Raw genomic sequence first — 24164 nt, 5'->3', positions numbered from 1 at the left:
GACAGATATAAGTAAAAACTTTACACTACTTTATATCAGAAATGGCAACAGCGGAGGATGAATGTCCCATAACAAGAAGATAGAGAAAAAGAAGAAGCTTATCGACTACGGACTACAACGACGGATCCACGCAATTTTTCAGGATTCATGCAGATCCCAAATACAGATCAGCAGGTACCAGAAGGTAAGAAAAGTTGCTTTTCCACAATATTGTGAAACAAAACGCCAGATAATATGTTTTACCTTAATACACACACCATAATAATACTCGTATGTTGAAGCACAGTACAATCCATCAAGCGGTGCGGCTTCATAGCTTACCAAAGTCATACTAAAACATTTTGATAGATTTTTGAGTGCCGTGTGTAATTTTCTATATTTTCAATGGAACATATAAATTGTTGGTGTTGTTTACTTGAGACATATTGCCATCGTAGTGAAGTCTACACGTAGCTATTATGTTTGACTGCCATCTACTGGTCACACTTATCATTACACCATGTACCAAATAAAATTGCTTCGAGGTCGGTAAGCAAAACCAGAATTATTTCGTACATTAGGCGCACCGGATTATAAGGCGCACTGTCAAGTTTTGAGGAAAAAAAAATTTTTTAAGTGCGCCTTACAGCCTGGAAAATACGGTTTATAAAGTTTTTCCCACCATTACTTTTTTTTTTTAGACAAGGTCTCAATGATTTAGTTACTTTACACTGTGATAATGCTAAACATAATCTCAAACAACTACAGTATCAAAAGTATCGATATTTTGGTTTGAGCATCAATATTAGAGTGTAAAAATTTGGTATTGGTATTTCAGTATCGTTCCGCACATCACAAGTGCTTAATTTGGCCACAGTTAATGTGCACTTTTAAACTATTTAAGCCTTGTGTTGTCCTCATTTCCTGTATACACCCCGTGTCCTCCGGGTCAAAATGACCCGTCTTCACAAAACCCCTAATATAAGCAGCTTAATTGAATTTAAACACCAAATTTCATCTTGCTTGAAGAAACAACTTGTCATTCACCACAAAATGTGTGAATAACTGAGTTTCCCCTCTTCACTTCATTTCTATATAGCTTAAGAAAAGCAAAAAAATGTGCATTTTGAATGCATTTTTATTCTTCCCAATGACTTAGTTTCTTTCTTTTCTTTCTCCAGTGATCAATTGAAGACAATGTACAATACAAAAATATGAAAAATAACATAACCCATTCAACTAATTCACTAATTAACTAACCCTAATTGGCACATGTAGGGCAGTATGCAAGTGTGCAGCCTTTGCAGATATATTTCTTACACCTGCAGCACACAGTATGTGTTTTACAGTCCTTCTTTTGAGGGCAGAACTGACATCTCTTCCTCTTACTTGCCCTAGCTGGGGAAGTGGCTGTGGTAGCTGGATCCTCAGGTTGATCAGGAGATCCTGCACTCTGAATAGCTTTTACAACTGCTGCTGAGGCTTCTGTGCGGGGGACATGCTTCCTTCTTTCAATGAGTGGAATTACAAGTACATTTAGCTTCTCCAGGAACACCCTCTTGTTCTGCTTACGAGACATCCAGGTCGGGTTGATCTCTCTCCAAATCACAAAGGCATTGTAGGAGGAAACATCAATGATGTTGTGGAAGATGACCAGTGGCCAGCGGGCAGTCATCCTTCTGCAGCTGTATGTTCCAATCACCTTATCTAGGTTGTCCACACCTCCCTTGTTGCGGTTGTAGTCTAGGATGATGACTGGCTTCCTGTCCTCACGATCGCTAACGTCACCATCTGGTGCAGTGTGCTCAGAAGAACTACATTGTCCCAGACCTCTCTGATGGCTGCAAGTTTGTCTGTCACACGTCTTGCTGGTCTTGACTCACGGTCATCAAATCGTATCAGTCTTGAGTAGGTGTGAAAGAGTTTGAGGGGCATTGTGGCTTGGAAAAATGGCCTTCCACTCTCTGCATCCCATAGACTAGTTGCAGCCTCACCTCGGGACCTGTTTACACCGGCTAATATTAGCAGCCCTAAGTAGGCCTGCAGGTCAGTCTCATCCATCTTTTTCCAGCTGTCTCCATATTTGCGAAAACCCTCCAAATTTTTCATCTCCAGGATTATTTTTTCAATTGCTGGTGTGATAAACAGGTAGAATGTAGAGACAATGTCATGGGCATGAGAAACGGCATACCTTGTGGGTCCTGGGGTCATCTTTATGATGTTTTGTTCTGCATGCCTGCCTTGATAGTCAAATGCTGCTGAGGACCATGTTATTTTTGCCATTTTTTGAAAGGAAAGTCTCTCTTTCAGCTTCGGGGTTTTCTTCTTCTGAAGATGATTCATCATGCTCTGGATTGTATTCCTCCCCATCTTCTTCTTCTGATACACCCTCCACTTCCTCTGCTGAATCAGCTGTCTTGCTGGACATCTGTAAAAATCAGCTCTAAAGCCTCTTCAGCGGTATAAGGCATGGCTTCAGCATAGACAGAATTCGGGGCCCTGTGATCTGCCGCACCTTTATAATCTCTGGAAATCCACAGAAAAAGAGCTCTGCTACTGATGGACTAAAACAACTAAAACATTGTAACATTATGTGATGTATAAATAACTGTGACTTTGATTTCAACACTTTGTGACTCTCGGGTCATTTTGACCCGAAGACCACCTTTGTACATTTTTTTGTACAGCTTACATGGAAATGTGAATAAAAGCAACATTTCACTTTTTCTGCTGTTGGTGCCAATCTAGGAAAAGTCATAAAATTTCAAGTCAAAAAAATATTGTTTACGGGATTTTTTTTTGGTTTTTAACACAGTGGCGGGTCAAAATGACCCGAGGACAACAGGAGGGTTACCGGTAAATTGATCATTGTCAAATGCTTACAATGTTGTCTATACACACAATTGTATGCTTTCTGCTATACATAACATCCATCTGCAGTAGGGCGAGGGCATTCAGTTTGTTATAAGTGCCATTAAAAATCACTAATTTAGATTTGATGATACCTGCAGAAACCTGGTTTGTTTATTTCAGTTACCGTATTTTTCGGAATATAAGGCGCACTTAAAATCCTTTCATTTTCTCAAAACTCGATAGTGCACCTTATAACCCGGTGCACCTAATGTACGGAATCATTTTGGTTGTGCTTACCGACCTTGAAGCTGTTTTCTTTGGTACATGGTGAAATGATAAGTGTGACCAGTAGATGGCAGTCACACACAAGAGATACGTGTAGACTGCAATATGACTCAAGTAAACAACACCAACATTTTATATGTTCCATTGAAAATATAGAACATTACACATGGCCACTCAAAAATCTATCAAAATGTTTTAGTATAACTTTGGTAAGCTTTGAAGCCGCACCGCTTGATGGATTGTACTGTGCTTCAACATACGAGTATCATTATGGTGTGTGTATAAGGTAAGACATATTATCTGGCGTTTTGTTTCGCAATATTATGCAAAAGCAACTTTTCTTACCTTCTGGTACCTGCAGATCTGTAGTCCTGAAAGTTTGCGCGCATTCGCTTTTGTAGTTCGTGCCGACACCGTAGTCGATAAGCTTCTTCTTTTTCTCTATCTTTTTGTTATGGGACATTCATCCTCCGCTGTTGCCATTTCTAATATAAAGTAGTGTAGAGTTCTTGCTTATATCTGTCAGTAAACTCGCCATGAAAGTGCTAAAACATACCGGTGTAGTGAGTTTACATTATGCACCCAAGGAACTTTAGTTATTAGAGAGTTCTGGTTGGACGTTTTTTCACGGGACACATTTGCGGCGTTGTTATTGCTAGTGAGCCACGGATGAGGAGATGCTGCTCCGTTATTGATTGAAGTAAAGTCTGAATGTAATTAAAACAGTTAGCTCCATCTTTTGACACTTCTTCCACTCTCGTCGTTGCACGCTACACCGCTACAACAAAGATGACGGAGAGAAGACGCTGTCGAAGGTGAGCCACATAGATAAGACCGCCCACAAAACAGCGCATCCGTAAGCGACTGTCAGAAAGCGGCTTGAACGTGATCTGTAAAACATCAACATTTTGACCAAAGAACCACCATCACATGTTATGTAGACCACATAAAATAATAATATGACCACTTCAATGCGCCTTATAATCTGGTGCGCCTTTTGTATGAAAATATACCTGATTAGACCCGCTCATCGGCAGTGCGCCTTATAATCCGGTGCGCCCTATGGTCTGGAAAATACGAAAATAGTGACACATCAGACATGTTTTTTATTTTAAACTCACACAACAAACACACTCGCCTCTACGGATTCTTGTTTTGTTCCGCAGGCACGCATTGAGACTATTACAAGGAGAGCAAAAGCAGCTCTTGCCGCGGCGGAAACAAAGAAAAAGGTCAGGAAACTCCTGATTTCCATGCCAGTCCACCTTAATATATCATTTATGTAAAACTAACCTGCGACTTGTCATACTTTCAGCGCTCTGTGAAGGATTCTGAAATCATCAAGTAAGTCGACTTCAGCAAGGTCAATGTGGCGTTAATATGCTTGTAACTTGTTCCTGAAACAATGTCACGTTCTGCTCCGCAGCATAGACTCTGACGATAACAGCATGCCAGAAAGTAAGATTATAATATTAATCACTATCGCTGGATTTTTGTTTGATACTCATTTGTGGACTCTTTATGACTAGCAATAGATACAAGCAAGGACAAGACAAAAAACTATCTCATTGGAATCATGGTAAGTCTTGTTTATTGTTTTTCTCCTGTGCAATTGTTGTGGGTTTATTAAAGAAGTGGTTAGTGGGCAAAACGGAAGAGAAAAAAAACAATTCACATCCGAATCGCAATTTTTATTCATCCTGATTCTAAATCAATTCAACATTTTCAAACATTTTTTATAAAAAAAAAAAAAATCTAAACTATATTATTATTTTTCGTATGAGTACATTTCAAAAAGGTTTTTAGGCCATCTTCAAGCAACCAGAGGGAGTTTTTTCTAACTTGTAACTGTTTTGAAAAAAGTCATAATTATTCAACAAATGACACATTGCAAAAATCGGTTGGAAGTATCTGCACACTGAGGTTTGAAGATTGTGTATTTGATGTGAGAGGTATCACTACCATTTATTTTTGTTGGCCAAACTGTTGCACTGAATTACATGGTGTTGTTGGAGAAAAACAAAGCTTGTTTATTAGACTTCTTATATGACGATTTCTGCTCAAACTCTTAATAGATCTGTCCCAATATAGCATGTACATATACATACATTCAGTACATGTCTATGTAGACACAATGTACTGTACATTACTTAAAAAATACCTCTCTCTATTGTTGCGTCTGACAAGCTTTTCCTCCCAGGGAATTAAAGTCACTGGTCAATCCCAAATTCTTTCGATGACATATATGCTGAGTAAGAAGGACCATCAAGACAGAATAGGAATATTATCACGTTTTACTGAAGCTTCAGGAGAACCAGCCCAGACCAGTACAGTCATAGCGTCATCTCGGGATGGTCTAACATCCCAACGGAAAAAAACGACTTCTTCAAAAGGAAAGCAGTCCCCCCCAGAAAGGAATGCCCCCCCCCCCCCCCTTCCCCCAATACTGATAAGGCAAGGAGGGGGATGTGTCTTCTTCACATTCCAAAGTCTAAAACACTAAACAGACCTATGTAGACAAAGAGAAACTGGTATACAGAATATACAATGGAATAGTGCTAGCTGATACAAACATGACTATGAATAAAGAAAGAACTCTTAAACATATATGCATTCTCCACACTATCAACATGTGAAAATAGAGATAAAGGCATCATGTAATAAGAAAAAGCTGACACGTTGATACTAATGAACACAAACACAGATATTTGTCTTTAAATATATAGATAACGTTTATCTCTATATATTAACCCTTACAAATTACATGATGGCGTCGCGTCCACACCCCAACATAACATTGTTTTACTTAACATAATGATCGTGATTATTATTTTGGCCTTAATCGCACGGCCCTATGTGTAAGACTAGTTTTTATATGCATACTATGTTTATCTATATGGACAAAAAGGGCAGTTATGTCTTATGGCCATCAGGTGCCGTTTTGCAAAATTCTTATATTTGTTTTAATTGTTTATATCCTATATCCATAAGGTGCCATCTTGCATAAATTTCAATTCATTTTTATTTTTATTTATGTTGTTATTTTGTTTCTGCTATTATACTACACACTTGTTTTAGTTTAATTTCTACTTGAGGTACGTGTAATACCGTGTTCTTATCTACACTAATGTTTCTTCTACAAAGGAAGTCATTTTGAATGTGTTGTTTATTTTTTAATAAAACTTGGTTAAGTTCAGTGAAAGTACCTTTTGAACATTTTGAGCACATGTAAAAATACCGCGATGATAATGATAACCGTGATAATTTGGGACACAATAATCGTGATACTAAATTTTCATACCATGACATTCCTAGTAGTGTAGCATCCTCCAGTGATAACGAGACTTGTGAGAAACTCAGTTTATTGGCCGCCATGGAGGCGAGGATTAGTGACTCAGAAGCGTTGATTCGGTCGTTGGTAGGGGTGTGCATACTAGGGCACCCAATGATTCATTCCGATTCCTTAGGTGACAATTTGATTCAGAGTTGAATCTCGACTCTGAATTGATTCTCATTACAAACTGCTTCTTGCAATGTGTTATTTGGTATAATAGTTATGATGAAACTTTTTCAAAACAGGTTATAGGTTAAAAAAAACGTATTCTAGTTGAATGGAGATGGCCTAAACATTATTTTAAAAAAAAAGAAGAATATATATACCGGTACAGTTGTGATCAAAAGTTTACATCCACTTGTAAAGAACATAATGTCATGGCTGTCTTGAGTTTCCAATAATTTTTACAACTCTTATTTTTTTGTGATAGAGTGATTGGAGCACATATGGTACTTTAAATGGGACAATGCAAAAGGAGGATTACCTCCAAATTCTTCAGGACAACCTAAAATCATTAGCCCGGAGGTTTGGTCTTGGGCGCAGTTGGGTGTTCCAACAGGACAATGACCCCAAACACACGTCAAAAGTGGTAAAGGAATGGCTAAATCAGGCTAGAATTTAGGTTTTAGAATGGCCTTCCCAAAGTCATGACTTAAACGTGTAGGCAATGCTGAAGAAACAAGTCCATGTCAGAAAACCAACAAATTTAGCTGAACTGCACCAATTTTGTCAAGAAGAGTGGTCAAAAATAAAACCAGAAGCTTGCCAGAAGCTTGTGGATGGCTACCAAAAGCGCCTTATTGCAGTGAAACTTGCCAAGGGACATGTAAGCAAATATTAACATTGCTGTATGTATACTTTTGACCCAGCAGATTTGGTCACATCATAAAAGAACCAAACTTCATGAATGTTTTTTGTGACCAACAAGTATGTGCTCCAATCACTCTATCACAAATATATATATATATATATATATATATATATATATATAACTATATAACTATATATATATATATATATATATATATATATATGTATGTGTGGGAAAAAAAATCACAAGACTACTTCATCTCTACAGGCCTGTTTCATGAGGGGGTTCCCTCAATCATCAGGAGATTTTAATGGGAGCATTCACATACCATGGTTTATATAGGGCACAGAGTGGGTGGGTACAGGCTGGTGTAGGGGCGTGGTGATTGGCTCATGTGTTACCTAGGAGGTGTTTCCGTCTGTGGCGGCATGCTGATACAATTTCGCTGCGCTTGTTGAGGGATGACTGGTCTGGACAATATATAATAAACAGTTTCTCTTTCAAGCATAGGTTGCATCTTTTATTACCACTATTGTAAGGTGTGCTGGAAGCAAGAATTTGCCATGTTGTCCCAAATGTGTTTGCTGAGTTCTGTGGTATTCCGCAGGTTTTGGTTCCTGAAAGAAGCCTTGTGATTGTTCCATCTGGTTTTAAACTCTCCCTCGGTTAATCCTACATATGTGTCGGATGTGTTAATGTCCTTGCGTGTTACCTTAGATTGGTAGACAACTGATGTTTGTAAGCACCCCCCGTTGAGAGGGCAATCAGGTTTCTTGCGGCAGTTACAGCCTTTGTTGGTTTTGGGGTCGCTCTGTCCGGGGGCCGACGGCTCATTTGCAATTGTTTTGTTGTGGTTTGAGATGATTTGTCGTATATTGTTCATACAGCTGTAGCTCAATTTAATGTTGTTCTTGTTGAATACTTTTCTTAGGCTGTTGCTTTTGGGAAAGTGTTTGTCAATCAGAGTGAGGAATTTGTGGCCAATGTTAGTTGAGACGTTTTTGCTGTATGGGGGGTTGTACCAGATGATGTTGTTTCGTTTTCTGTTCTTTTTTGGTTGGTTTCCAGGCGTGGGTTCATAGGTGAGGGTGAAATTGTATCCGCTTTCATCAAGGGCTTTTTGGTACGGGGGGGTTGCTTGGTCAAATTCAGCTTTGCTAGATGACAGCATCGATAGCCTTTTATTAATTCCGGTAGGTATTCTTTTCGTGGTGGTGGGCGGGTGGTTGCTGTCATGGTGCACGTATTGGAGTGTTGTGTTGGATTTCGTGAATGGTTGGTAGCTGTTATTTCTCAGGTTGAAAGTGACGTCGAGGAAGTTGACGGTTTGCTTGTTGGCTTCAATCGTGATCCGTAGGCCGTTCTCTTTGAAAATTTGGCATATGCGCTTCTTGGTATTCTCGCTGCTCCTTGGCGAGGCGCGACACACTGCCAGTCCGTCATCACGGTAAATACCAAGGTTCAGGTTGAGGCTAGCGAGCTGGGAGAGGAGGAAACTCCCAACGAGTTCACACGTTTCTGCTCCGTCAAAACTTCCCATAGTGACGTCAAATGTTGCATTGTTCTTTTTTTGCCATGGTGTACTGTTGTGGATGAGAATGGAGTTTTTTGCGTGGATGATGATGTTTCTTTCGTTGCCTGTGATTGAGTCGTAGTCTGAGGCGAAGTCTAGTGCTTGAGTTCCTCCTCTCCCAGCTCGCTAGCCTCAACCTGAACCTTGGTATTTACCGTGATGACGGACTGGCAGTGTGTCGCGCCTCGCCAAGGAGCAGCGAGAATACCAAGAAGCGCATATGCCAAATTTTCAAAGAGAACGGCCTACGGATCACGATTGAAGCCAACAAGCAAACCGTCCACTTCCTCGATGTCACTTTCAACCTGAGAAATAACAGCTACCAACCATTCACGAAATCCAACACAACACTCCAATACGTGCACCATGACAGCAACCACCCGCCCACCACCACGAAAAGAATACCTACCGGAATTAATAAAAGGCTATCGATGCTGTCATCTAGCAAAGCTGAATTTGACCAAGCAACCCCCCCGTACCAAAAAGCCCTTGATGAAAGCGGATACAATTTCACCCTCACCTATGAACCCACGCCTGGAAACCAACCAAAAAAGAACAGAAAACGAAACAACATCATCTGGTAGCAAAAACGTCTCAACTAACATTGGCCACAAATTCCTCACTCTGATTGACAAACACTTTCCCAAAAGCAACAGCCTAAGAAAAGTATTCAACAAGAACAACATTAAATTGAGCTACAGCTGTATGAACAATATACGACAAATCATCTCAAACCACAACAAAACAATTGCAAATGAGCCGTCGGCCCCCTGACAGAGCGACCCCAAAACCAACAAAGGCTGTAACTGCCGCAAGAAACCTGATTGCCCTCTCAACGGGGGGTGCTTACAAACATCAGTTGTCTACCAATCTAAGGTAACACGCAAGGACATTAACACATCCGACACATATGTAGGATTAACCGAGGGAGAGTTTAAAACCAGATGGAACAATCACAAGGCTTCTTTCAGGAACCAAAACCTGCGGAATACCACAGAACTCAGCAAACACATTTGGGACCTCAAAGACAATAATGTTGAATATTCAATAACATGGCAAATTCTTGCATCCAGCACACCTTACAATAGTGGTAATAAAAGATGCAACCTATGCTTGAAAGAGAAACTGTTTATTATATATTGTCCAGACCAGTCATCCCTCAACAAGCGCAGCGAAATTGTATCAGCATGCCGCCACAGACGGAAACACCTCCTAGGTAACACATGAGCCAATCACCACGCCCCTACACCAGCCTGTACCCACCCACTCTGTGCCCTATATAAACCATGGTATGTGAATGCTCCCATTAAAATCTCCTGATGATTGAGGGAACCCCCTCATGAAACAGGCCTGTAGAGATGAAGTAGTCTTGTGATTTTTTTTCCCACACATACATATATTGCGCTCTACTACGGTATCGAGCACTATTTTTTGGATAACCTTATTAAGACATATGTATATATATATATATATATATATATATATATATATATAGTTATATATATATATATATAGTTATATAGTTATATATATATATATATATATATATATATATATATATATATATATATATATATATATATATATATATACATATATAGTTATAGCTATATAGATATATGTATATAGATATATTTATAGACATATACATATACCGTATTTTTCGGAGTATAAGTCGCTCCGGAGTATAAGTCGCACCGGCCGAAAATGCATAATAAAGAAGGGAAAAAACATTTATAAGTCGCACTGGAGTATAAGTCACATTTTTGGGGGAAATGTATTTGATAAAACCCAACACCAAGAATAGACATTTGAAAGGCAGTTTAAAATAAATAAAGAATAGTGAACAACAGGCTGAATAAGTGTACGTTATATGACGCATAAATAACCAACTGAGAACCTGCCTGGTAGAGATGCGCGGTTTGCGGGCACAACCGCGGAGTCCGCGGATTATCCGCGGATCGGGCGGATGAAATTTAAAAAAATTAGATTTTATCGTCGGGTCGGGTCGGGCGGTTGAAATAAAAAAAAATTAGATTTTAAATAGATTCGGAAATATATATACATAGTTAAATGTTGTTACCCACATACGAAAAACGAGCAGGCACCTGCTGCATATGCCACAACAGAAGAAAAAAAAAGAAAAGAGATGGACACTTTTACGGAGCGGAGAAGGGACGCCTCGCCGGGGTCCGGGACCGAGGCCCCTTCCCCCGAGAGGGCCCCACCGGGAGCCGTAGCTGAGGCGATCCGCGAGAAGGGCCCGACGCACGTCCAGGGTCACCACCGCGCCCACCGCACCGACACCCCGCCTCGTCCGCCTTCGCCGCGGCCGGCGTCACGCGCAGCAGGTAAGCAGCTTACCTGCCCGCCACCCCCGTGGCCGGGGGTTCGTAACAGGGGTCACTCCGCGCGCTCCGCCCGCGCAGCTTACCTGCCCGCCACCCCTGTTGCCGGGGGCGCGTAACAGGGGTCACTCCGCGCGCAGTGCGCTCACGAAAGGGGTGGGGCTCACCCTGGTTGATATAGACAGCAGGACGGTGGCCATGGACGTCGGAACCCGCTAAGGAGTTTGTAACAACCCACCTGCCGAATCAACTAGCCCTGAAAATGGATGGCGCTGGAGCGTTGGGCCCATACCCGGCCGTCGCCGGCAGCGAGACGCGCTTGGAGGTGCGCTCAGCGCGACTCCCATATGATTGCGCACTGGTGTGCGTCTGGGTCGTGACAGCGTGGCACGCGAATGTCTGTGCTGCATTGGATCAGTCTCCTTTCTTTAACAGGCAAAAGCTTTATAACCTCACTAATGCCTTGCATCGTCTATATTAGATATATAACAACGGGCGGGTGCAGGCGGATGGCGGGCGGGTGCGGTTCTGATCAAATGTTACATCGGGTGGATGGCGGATGGTTGACGACTTTCTGATGCGGTTGCGGATGAAATAATTGCCTATCCGCGCATCTCTAGTGCCTGGTATGTTAACGTAACATATTATGGTAAGAGTCATTCAAATAACTATAACATAGAACATGCTATACGTTTACCAAACAACCTGTCACTCCCAATTGCTAAATCCGATGAAATCTTGTACGTCTAGTCTCTTACGTGAATGAGCTACATAATATTATTTGATATTTTACGGTAATGTGTTAATAATTTCACACATAAGTTGCTCCTGAGTATAAGTCGCACCCCCGGCCAAACTATGAAAAAAAACTGCGACTTATAGTCCGAAAAATACGGTATATATATATATTTTTTGGAATCGATATTTGAAAATTATGAATAATTTTAGAATCAGGATTGAATAAAAATCGCCATTCGGATGTGAATCGATTAGGACACAGATAGAATGCATCATCAACATGCATTATTATAATATGACGAAAATACAGTATCATAAGCTCTGTCGTCGGTAGCATATCGATATCATAACGATATCATATGTTGTATGGCAACCCTATTAGAGCATAACAACGTGTTTACGGCCTTCAAAAATACATTTTTAACAATATTCGAGCCCTTTAGACATGAAATAACACCCATATAGTCTGATAATGCTGCCAGAGCTGAGCCAATAAGTGGCCAAGATATTGAACAGCGCACTCTGATTGGTTTGGGCTCATGAATACTAATGTAGTATTGATATTAGTCCAATTAGCCATTTTTATGCTTGAAAATGCTTCATTAGGCCCAAAAACATAGAATATGCATAAAAAAAATCTTTGTGACATTTCCATGGTAACTACAGCCGGACGTACAAAATGGTAGGTAAAAGAAAATATACTTTGGCTGAATCCGTCAACTTTTATTTAAAAAAAAAAAAAAAATTTTTCAGGTGTTCGTTTTAACATTAGCCAGCTAGCAGGAGGTTGCTTTGTCTCACAATATCGACGTTCGTGGCGATATCGAGTCGAAGACACGGCCACATTATTGAAACTGCTCATGACAATTTGCTCGGATTCGGACAAAAGTTAACTCTTCAATCCCTTCTTTTTGTTTAGGAATCCACCACATCTTCTTTAAAGAGGATACAAGCAGAAAATACTGGTATGTTTTTTTAAATTTTGTATAAGACAAAGTAAAAATACATGTGACCATGTTTGCTTTTACCGCCTTTTTTCTGACCCCTCCTTCTGCCTACTAATCCAGCAGTGATGAGCGCATTAGAAAACCTGTGTAAGGCTGCGTCTCCTCCTCCTCAGCACCAAGTAGGTTACATGCACCTGTCAAAGCATAGCACGCATAAATGTGCAGCGGAGCCTCTATTTACGAACTTAATTGGGGCTTAAATTGAAAAAGTCCATATAGGGAAGCACATGTCTCCATAAGAAAGAATGTAAATATGAATAATGAGGTCCAGCATTGACAAAAGTCCATATTTTAATGGTTTGTATACTTTGAACACAATATAAAGTGATATAGTACAGCATGTCAAACAAACATAACAAAGAGGTGATGGATCAACTATCTCTTTATTAACAATCTAAAACAACAACGACAAGCCAAACTGTCCTGTATGCGCTGCTTTGCCAACACGTGTACACACCGCCAAAGTCCTTTTGGTGCCCTCACAATCAGAAACCACAACAATCCTTAACTTTAATGACCATTATATAACATAATACCATATTGTTACTATACAAAACATTTCAAGAAGTTTACTATTTGTAAACAAGGCAATTCAAATTGCTTTACTGAAAATTCAAAGGCAACATTAAAGATAAAATAATCACAATTCAAATTAAACACTTAAATAAAAAATCATAAATTCAAATAGTGTAAATAAAATACGTTCAGTTGTCATATAAAGTCAAATTTGCTTACAGTGCAGAGCTGTTCCTTACAGAGGAGACCGAAAGAGAGAGAGAAGGGATTGGGGTAAGTAGAGGGGCCGTGTGTGTGAGTGTGCTTGAAAGAGGCGCCGCTGAACGAGAGGTAGTCTTGGCCTTCGCTGTGAAATAGGTCCTCTTTGGCATATTTTTCCAGAAAAGTCCGTTCTCAGCACAATTAAACACATGCTAACCGGCTTCCTCAATCTTTTCACAAAATGGATGCCAGCGGGACACCAAATGAATGCATAGACATGCTTCGCACACGGAGGCATATTTGGCACCGTCTAAAAGTTTGTACACCAAAATGTTCGCAAACAGATGGGTTCGTAAATGTGATGTAACAGTACCTTCCTACTAGGGTTGTCAAAAGTATCGATACTTTAGTGCCATGTTGATATCAACGCGCAAAAAATCCATCGATACATTATAATTATTATCATTATCACATGTGTACAGTATATTGTATGTGTGTACTGTACGTTTGTGCCAAAGTGAGTAAAAGATTAGTGATAATATATTGCAATAAGAGCAGTAAATTAATCATTGTATATAATAATAATGATAAGAAAGCTAGCTATGTTATATATTAATAAAGGTTGGGAGTAAATATGTTTCACTTCTTTAGTATAAAATTATTCGCCTTGCGAGTGAAAGCGCAGCTCTGCCACCACAAACCCACGGAACGCACCACTGTTTTATGGCACATTGCAGGAATAAAGTGGAACAACAAAGCATAAAAAATGTTAAAATAGAGCAAAAAGACATAACGTAATGGAAAAAGCAAAAATGTTGATACAAATACGGAATAAAAACACAAACATGTGTCTGTTTATCCTTTTTATTACCATATTTCATTACAAATGACACAATGACGTCACACTGCCACCATTTTGAAATAATATTAATAACAATTTTGCTTGTTTTATATCATTAAAGGCTACACACCACTGCTTTTCTTTTTAGAATGTGAAGTAGTTAATTATTATTTATTATGATCATATTTATAAGCAGTGTTGTTTGCTTTGATATACTGAGAGATTATAAATCACTGCTGTTCTTTTTTCAATGTTTTTCAATATCTTCAAAACTGAGGGTCTCTTAACAATCACACGGTGTTTACATTATTATTATTATTATTATCATTATCATTATTTTTTTATTCTAATTGTTTGGATACTTATTTAATTGTTTTTGACTAATTCTTGTATGTGCCTATGTACATGTGTACAGTGTATTGTACGTATGTACTGTACGTTTGTGCCAAAGTGAGTAAAAGATTAGTGATAATATATTGTATATAATAATAATGATAAGAAAGCTAGGTATGTGATGTATTAATAAAGGGTGGGAGTAAATATGTTTCACTTCTTCAGTATATAAGTATACGCCGTGCGAGTGAGAGCGCAGCTCCGCCTCCAGAAGCCCACTGAACGCACCTCTGTTTTATGGTACATTGAATGAATAAAAAGTAAAGCAAAAAGGCACCAAAAATGTAAAAATAGAGGAAAAAGACCTAACATATGTTGATACAAATAAGAAATACAAACACAAAAATGTGTCTATCCTTTTTATTAGCATATTTCATTACAAACGACATGATGACGTCCCACTGCCACCATTTTGAAAAAATAATAACAATATTTATGTTTTATATACTTAAAGGCTACATACACATCACTGTAATTATCATTATCGTTATTAATATTTTATTATAATTGTTTGGGGACATATTTACTTGTTTATCACTTAGTACTGGCCTAAATACATGTGTACAGTATATTGTACGTATGTACTGTACGTTTGTAAATTAATCATTGTATATAATGATAAGAAAGCTAGGTATGTGATTTATTAATAAGGTGTGGGAGTAAATAAGTTTCACTTGTTCAGTATATAAGTATTCGCTGTGCGAGTGAGAGCGCAGCTCCGCCACCACAAGCCCACTGAACGCAACTCTGTTTTATGGCACATTGCAGAAATAAAGTGAAACAAAAAAGCATCAAAAATGCAAAAATAGAGCAAAAAGATATAACGTAATGAAAAAAGCTAAAATGTTGATACAAATAAGGAATAAAAACACAAACGTGTGTGTCTGTTTATCCTTTTTATTAGCGAGTGAGTAAATATTATATATATCAAATGATATTATATAATTTATAAATAGTATTTTTAAGTGAGTAAAAGATTAGTGATAATATATTGCAATAAGAGCAGTCAATACAAAATAAACTATTATGTATTGTTTTAATTGTGAAACAGTTGTTTCTATTTCTGTACTTATATGATATTTTTTTAAGACGATTTCCTTTTTATTGTCTCTTTCGCTTTGTTTTTAACATGTGCACAATAAAACTACTACAATAAATGTAGTAGTAGATCCTGATATTTAAACAACACTTGTCAATATGACCTATGTGACAATGTTCCCAGATGCCGGAAGAGCATCCTTCGCAGCCCAACATCAGCGGCGTCCAACACGCTCCCTCACAGCAGGTAAGGCGCTAAATAAAAATGTATCATCTCCTCCACCCATGTTCGGTTCTCCACCCCCCCACCCGCAGGACGAGCCTCCGTACCCTCCCCTGCCTTTGAACGCTTTCCCCTCCATGCTGAACATGGAGGCGGCATCCTACAACATCCCTGAGAAGGTCAAGGTCCACTTGGCGCTCATCAAGCACCCTGCCACCCTGTCAGTGATGTGGAACCTTGACGAGAAGGACGCCTCTCCACCACCCATGGAGAGCTACAGGTCAGAAAAGTAAACAAACATGGCATTGCACAGTCAAATCAATCTCATGGATGTCCTTTTCAGACATCCAATCTCCTTTTTTAACAAACAAATTGCCACAAAAAGATTTTCTTAAAGTGACACAGTATCGCTCATGCATCGATACTTCAGTATCCTTAGGCACATCACTACTACCAATCTTTTATACATTAGTACATACTGAAAAAAATCAATAGTACCTCAAATACTGGCGTAATTGGTTCTGTGACAGATCTCTTAACTCAAAATACTTGCATCTCAAATCAAGTTCGACCCTTGAAATTAATGAAAATAATTTAATGGGTGCTTGGCCCCTCCAAAACATTTTTATTTTATTCACGTTAGGCATGTTACATTTTAACACTTTAACTTTTTCAACAGAAAACTATTATATCATGAATATTGTTTGAAACAATACAATAGAATGTTATACAAATTAGTGCAGTAGTTTTATGAAGTAATGTATAAAGATATTTCAAAGTGGAATATTTGATGTAAACTAATTAGAGCCCTAAATAGGTCAATAATTCATAACAATGACAGTTAAAAAAAAAATCCCACTAAAATTATTGGGTATCCATAAAGGCCCCCACTCATAAAAGTGTTAAAAATAAGACATACATTTAAAAAAACAAAAAACTTTTTTTTTTACTTTCAACGCTCAAATCTCTCGATCAACTTCAGATCTATCTGGTGTTGATACGTTTTTGTAATTTTTTTTTCATGATTTTCTTTTCATACAATATTTTTCCCCCGAAAAAAATATTTCAAAGTGGAATATTTGATGTAAAGTAATTGGAGCCCTAAATAGGTTTGATTTTAGTATTTTTTGAGCAATGACAGTTTAAAAAAAAACACTAAAATGATTGGGTATCCATAAGGGCCTCACTCATAAAAGTGGTAAAAATAATTCATACATTGTTTTTTTTACTTTTTTACTTGACTCAATGCTTAAATCTGTAGATCAACTTCAGATCTATCTGGCAATTGTAAGGTTTTTCTTTTTACATGTTTTGGTTTTATGCCTTTTTTATTCCCATTTTGTCAGTTTTTTTTTTTTTTTTACAGCAAACACACAAAATATGCAATATTTCCCCCCCTGAAAAAATATTTATTATTTATTCACGTTAGGCATGTTACATTTTAACACTTTAACTTTTTCAACAGAAAACTATTATATCATGAATATTGTTTGAAACAATACAATAGAATGTTATACAAATTAGTGCAGTAGTTTTATGAAGTAATGTATAAAAATATTTCAAAGTGGAATATTTGATGTAGAGTAATTGGAGCCCTAAATAAGTCAATAATTCATAACAACATTGATTTTAATTTATTAGTATTTTTTGAGCAATGACAGTTTTAAATAAATCCCACTAAAATTATTGGGTATCCATAAGGGCCCCCATTAATAAAAGTGGTAAAAATAAGCCATACTTTTTATTTTTATTTTTTTTTTTACTTTCAATGCTCAAATCTCTAGATCAACTTCAGATCTATCTGGTGTTTTTGTGATTTTTTTTAAATGTTTTTGTTTTCATACAATATTTTCCCCCCGAAAAAATATTTCATAGTGCAATATTTTATGTAAAGTAATTGGAGCCCTACATAGGTCAATAATTCATAACTATATTAATTTTAATGTATTATTATTTTTTGAGTAATGACAGACTAAAATTCTTGGGTGTTAGAAATAATGTATAATTTTTTTTTTTACTTTCAATGCTCAAATCTCTAGATCAGGGGTGCCCACACTTTTTCTGCAGGCGAGCTACTTTTCAATTGACCAAGTGGAGGGGATCTACCTCATTTATATATATAATTTATATTTATTTATTTATGAAAGAGACATTTTTGTTAACAAGTTAAAGGTGTTTAATGATGATACAAGCATGTTTAACATATAGATTCCTTTCTTTCATTAAGACAAGAATATAAGTTGGTGTATTACCTGATTCTGATGACTTGCATTGATTGGAATCAGACAGTAGTGATGATAACGTCCGCATTTTCAAATGGAGGAGAAAAAAAGTCTTCCTTTCTGTCCTACACCACATGGAAGTGGTCGGTTTTTGGCATCTTATTTGTCCAGCTTCCATACTCGTTTGTATACATTTTACAAGAAATACATTGGCGGAAAACTCCGTAGTTTGCTAGCTTGTGTGCGCTCTGACTTACTGAGACTCTTATTTTGTTAGCGCAGGCAGGATGAAACAGCGCTTTTATTGTGAAGACAGGAACTGTGCAGTCAGTCTTTAGGGTTCTGACAGCAGGTACGGCGTGAGAGTCTGTTGAAATAAAAAGTGTTTCTTGCCTTCCTGTCGGTCATTTCATAAGACCTTCAGGTGCCGTAAATGTCAATCAAGTGATGAAAGTGACGTCGTAGTGAAGATTGATGATCACAAATGTTCAGGTCTATTTTTTTAATGCCTGGCTGGCGATCGACTGACACACCCTCCGCGATCAGCCGATAGCTTGCAATGGACATAATGGGCACCCCTGCTCTAGATCAACTTTAGATCTATCTAGTGATTATAAGTTTTTTTCTTCTTCTATGTTTTAGTTTAATGCCCTTTTTGTCAGGGTTTTTTTTACGGAAAACACACAAAATATGCAATATTGTCGTGCCCCCCCCCCCACGAAAAAATATTTTAAAATGGAATATTGTATGTATATTGTATTCAATAATTCATAACAACATTGATTTTAATTTATTAGTATTTTTTGAGCAATGACAGTTTAAAAAAAATCCCACAAACTTTTTTGGGTATCCATAAAGCCCCCACTCATAAAAGTGGTAAAAATAAGCCATACATTTTTATTTTACTTTTTTACTTTCAACGCTCAAATATCAACTTCTGATCCATCTGGCGAGTATAAGGGTTTTTTTCTTCTATGTTTTGGTTTTATGCCCTTTTTGTAAGGTTTTTTTTACAGAAAACACACACAATAGGCAATATTATCCCCCCCAAAAAAACATTTCAAAGTGGAATATTTGATGTAAAGTAATTGGAGCCCTAAATAGGTGAATAATTTATTCCAACATTGATTTTAATTTATTAGTATTTTTTGAGCATCGCAGTTTAAAAAAACAACAACACTAAAATGATTAGATATCCATAGGGCCCCACTCATAAAAGTGGTCAAACTAAGCCATACTGTAGAAGTTGCTTCCTGGCAGTTCCACTGTAGACACGGCACTGGAGCCAAGTGTGCAGTTTTAACAAAGTTTTAATGTGCATAGATTTTTGTCAAAGTCTTTCTCCAGCAGAACGTGACTTTTCAGTCACGTCCGTAATCCTCTCTCCCCTCCTGCTCTCAGCCGCCTACTGTTAAAGACAACAGATGATTAGATTAACACGTACCACCTGGGAAATCTAATCACCTGTCAGCTGTGTCTCGCCTTCAGCACATGCCCCGCAAACCATCCGATGGTGCTCGTCCTCAGCACCACAGACAGAGGCGGTGACCTTTGCTTCTGCAGGCGCGCTGGCCACATCTCCCTCCACACATACATTTTTTTTTTTTAACTTTTTTACTTTCAACGCTCAAATCTCTAGATCAACTTCAGATCTATCTGGCACTTATAAGGTTTTTCTTTTTACATGTTTTGGTTGTATGCCCTTTTTTATTCCCTTTTTACCAGGTTTTTTTTTTTTACAGCAAACACACAAAATATGCAATATATCAAAGTGGAATATTTGATGTAAACTAATTGGAGCCCTAAATTGGTCAATAATTCATAACAACATTGATTTTATTGTATTTTTAATTGTAATTATTGTATTTTAATTTTGACTTTCAACCCTCAAATCTCTCGATCAACTTCAGATCTACCTGGTATTTAAACGTTTTTGTCATTTTTTTTCATGTTTTTTCATGTTTTTGTTTGCATACAATATTTTTCCCCTGAAAAATTATTTAAAAGTGGAATATTTGATGTGAAGTAATTGGAGCCCTAAATAGGTCAATAATTCATAACAATATTGATTTGTAGTTTATTAGTATTTTTTGAGCAATGACAGTTTAAAAAAAAATTATACCAAAAAATCTTGGGCATCCATAATAAATGATAAATGATAAATGGGTTGCACTTGTATAGCGCTTTTCTACCTTCAAGGTACTCAAAGCGCTTTGACACTACTTCCACATTTACCCATTCACACACACATTCACACACTGATGGAGGGAGCTGCCATGCAAGGCGCTAACCAGCACCCATCAGGAGCAAGGGTGAAGTGTCTTGCTCAGGACACAACGGACATGACGAGGTTGGTACTAGGTGGGGATTGAACCAGGGACCCTCGGGTCGCGCACGGCCACTCTACCACTGCGCCACGCCGTCCCTATAAGGGCCCCACTCATAAAAGTGGTAACAATATGTCATCCATTTTTTTTTCCACTTTTGTACTTTCAACGCTCAAATATCTAGATGAACTTCAGATCTATCTGGCAATTATACGTTTTTTTTTTTTTTTTTCATGTTTTGGTTTTATGCCCTTTTTAATCCCTTTTTGTCAGGTTTTTTTTTTTATAGCAAACACACAAAATATGCAATATTTTCCCCCCTGAAAAATATTTCAAAGTAGAATATTTGATGTAAAGTACTTGGAGCCCTAAATAGGTCAATAATTCATAACAACATTGATTTTAATTTATTATTATTTTTTGAGCAATGGAATTAAAATTATTGGTTATTATAGTCAACATTGCAACTTTTTCTCGTTACATTTCACCTGTTTGCTCTTTTATTCGATTTTTTTTATGTTTGTCATGAAAAAAATAGCTGCATGCCACACTATATGATATATTTAGTTTTGTTTAAAATGTCCAACTTAACATGCCTGTTTGAGTTAATGACTTTTGGAAATACACACTTTCTGACGTCTGCTTTGTATATTTGTCTCCGTCTCTCTGCGCATTCTAGTATCTTCATAACGGCGGAAAAGGTCAAAGGAAGCCAAGTCTTCCCGGCGTGGAAAAAGTTGGGCACGGTGGTTGCTAAAAGTCTGCCCATGTGTGTTGCCATCACAAAGTACAGGTCCGGGCACCGGCTGTGTGTTGCTGTGGTGGGCAAAGACATTTACGGCCGCTACGGACCCTACAGTGACGTGGTTTCTCATGTCATACCGGAATAAAACCCCAAGTGCTTGTTGAATTTAAGGTAGTTTTTACTGTGTAATGTTTCCGTTGGAACAGTATTTGTAATTAAACCAGAATGTGTTTGTGTTGATGTTGTCCAGGGGTGGAGGTTAATTTCTGGCTTCGTTACAGACACTGAATTTATGGAACTAAATTGCCTTTAAATTTTGTGAACTGATTTTTTTTTTTTTTTTTACATCAGTTTATGCTGACAATAAGAATTCAGTGAATTAAAATTCAGAGCATAAAAATTTGGTGTACAAAAATTCAGTGCAGAATTCTCAAAAAACTCAAGACCCACTTCCGGTAACTTAGGAAGAACGCAAATCTGAAACTGGATCCATGGAAGTAAGTCTTGAGTCTTGAAGCAACAAATATTTCTGCAGTGAATTTTTTCACAAATTTTTTTTTTTTAAGCTGACTTTTTACACAATTCATTTTAAAACACTGTATTTTACATTTTTAAACACATTTTACTAACAAATTTGTATTTCAGTAAAATTGTCAGCATAATTTGATGTAAAAAAAAAATCAGTTCACAAAATTCAAACGTAAAAAATTCAGTGTAAACAAAAAAAAAAGCTTCCGTAATAAATACAGTTTTAACCACACACACGGGTGACTGTTTTTTACGTGTAGCAGAACTCAGTTTAATGAATGCCATTGGAGTTAAACAATTGTACGATTTATTGTTTTTGTTGTTATTTACGACTGCGTTTTATTTTACAATAAATACCTTTACAATAATATGACCTATTTTCTGTCTGTTCAAATGATTGCAAGTGAAAATGTTGCCTCCAGCCTCCGTGAAGGGTTGGAATACGCCTATATATATATATATATATATATATATATATATATATTGGGCATTGCTCTGGTGTATCGTCAAATTTGTAAGACGATGGCAGCCACTCAAGGAGCCCAAAGGCTGTTCGTCGCAATGGAAGGCTTGTGTCGGGCTGTGGGATCACAGACTGTGGCGATTTCTGAACTGGATCGCAAGATGGATCACATCATGGAAAAGCTTGTTGAAATGGGAATATTGGATATGAGAGCAGCCAGCATGGACAAATAGAACAGACAAGCCATTGTAATGTCTGCTCGCTTGGAAAAACAAAAATCCTAATCTAGAATTTGACTTCCTGGAGTGGCCTTGACGCTGCAAAACAGAAGCAGGCTGTTCTGACAACATCCCCCGAGGACTCCTCAATGATGGACGCTTTTGACCTCTGTCAGAATAATTGTATGTGTATATATATATATATATATATATATATATATATATATATATATATATATATATATAATGTGTGTGTGTGGATGTGTGTACCCTGAGTGTGTATGCATGTATATATATATGTATGTATGTATGTATTAGGGCTGTGAATCTTTGGGTGTCCCAAGATTCGATTCAATATCGATTCTTGGGGTCACGATTCGATTCAAAATTATTTTTTTTTTTCAATTCAACACGATCCTCGATTCAAAAACGTTTTTTTCCCGATTCAAAACGATTCTCTATTCATTCAATACATAGGATTTCAGCAGGATCTACCCCAGTCTGCTGACATGCAAGCAGAGTAGTAGATTTTTGTAAAAAGCTTTTATAATTGTAAAGGACAATGTTTTATCAACTGATTGCAATAATGTAAATTTGTTTGAACTATTAAATGAACCAAAAATACGACTTATTTTATCTTTGTGAAAATATTGGACACAGTGTGTTGTCAAGCTTATGAGATGCGATGCAAGTGTAAGCCACTGTGACACTATTGTTCTTTTTATTTTATTTTTTATAAATGTCTAATGATAATGTCAATGAGGGATTTTTAATCTCTGCTATGTTGAAATTGTAACTAATATTGATACTGTTGTTGATAATATTCATTTTTGTTTCACTACTTTTGGTTTGTTCTGTGTCGTGTTTGTGTCTCCTCTCAATTGCTCTGTTTATTGCTGTTCTGAATGTTGCTGGGTCGGGTTTGGTTTTGGAATTGGATTGCATTGTTATGGTATTGCTGTGTATTGTTTTGTTGGATTGATCAATTAAAACAAATAAAAATAGAAAATCGATTTTTTAAAAATGAGAATCGATTCTGAATCGCACAACGTGAGAATTTTTTCCCACACCCATAGTATGTATGTATGTATGTATTAATGAATGAATGTACGTATGTATGTATATATCCATCCATCCATCTTCTTCCGCTTATCCGAGGTCGGGTCGCGGGGGCAGCAGCCTAAGCAGGGAAGCCCAGACTTCCCTCTCCCCAGCCACTTCGTCCAGCTCTTCCTATGGGACCCCGAGGCGTTCCCAGGCCAGCCGGGAGACATAGTCTTCCCAACGTGTCCTGGGTCTTCCCCGCGGCCTCCTACCGGTCGGACGTGCCCTAAACACCTCCCTAGGGAGGCGTTCGGGTGGCATCCTGACCAGATGCCCGAACCACCTCATCTGGCTCCTCTCGATGTGGAGGAGCAGCGGCTTTACTTTGAGCTCCTCCCGGATGGCAGAGCTTCTCACCCTATCTCTAAGGGAGAGCCCTGCCACCCGGCGGAGGAAACTCATTTCGGCCGCTTGTAC

The 24164-nt window shown here is 37.9% G+C and overlaps 1 protein-coding gene across 4 annotated transcripts in view; it reads left to right on the top strand.

Annotated features, from left to right (window-relative positions):
* atf7ip2 (activating transcription factor 7 interacting protein 2) overlaps window positions 1-24164 on the top strand; it is a 61207-nt gene that overhangs the window by 9101 nt on the left and 27942 nt on the right. For 2 of the 4 annotated variants that reach the window (XM_061981595.1, XM_061981597.2), the window contains exons 4-12: window positions 4284-4349; window positions 4433-4461; window positions 4544-4575; window positions 4647-4696; window positions 12841-12886; window positions 12989-13047; window positions 16102-16164; window positions 16233-16420; window positions 21369-22831. In XM_061981595.1, coding sequence (XP_061837579.1) covers window positions 4284-4349; window positions 4433-4461; window positions 4544-4575; window positions 4647-4696; window positions 12841-12886; window positions 12989-13047; window positions 16102-16164; window positions 16233-16420; window positions 21369-21579 — 744 coding nt within the window. In that variant the 3' untranslated portion in view covers window positions 21580-22831. Of the gene's footprint in view, window positions 1-4283; window positions 4350-4432; window positions 4462-4543; window positions 4576-4646; window positions 4697-12840; window positions 12887-12988; window positions 13048-16101; window positions 16165-16232; window positions 16421-21368; window positions 22832-24164 lie in introns of those variants that run through there. The other 2 variants (XM_061981598.1, XM_061981599.1) reach the window with 2 other exon arrangements.

This window comes from Nerophis lumbriciformis, linkage group LG24 (genome assembly GCF_033978685.3).
Source record: "Nerophis lumbriciformis linkage group LG24, RoL_Nlum_v2.1, whole genome shotgun sequence".
Taxonomy (NCBI): Eukaryota; Metazoa; Chordata; class Actinopteri; order Syngnathiformes; family Syngnathidae; genus Nerophis; species Nerophis lumbriciformis.
The sequence above is the reverse complement of the archived record's forward strand: the minus strand, read 5'-3'. Positions and strand labels throughout refer to the sequence as shown.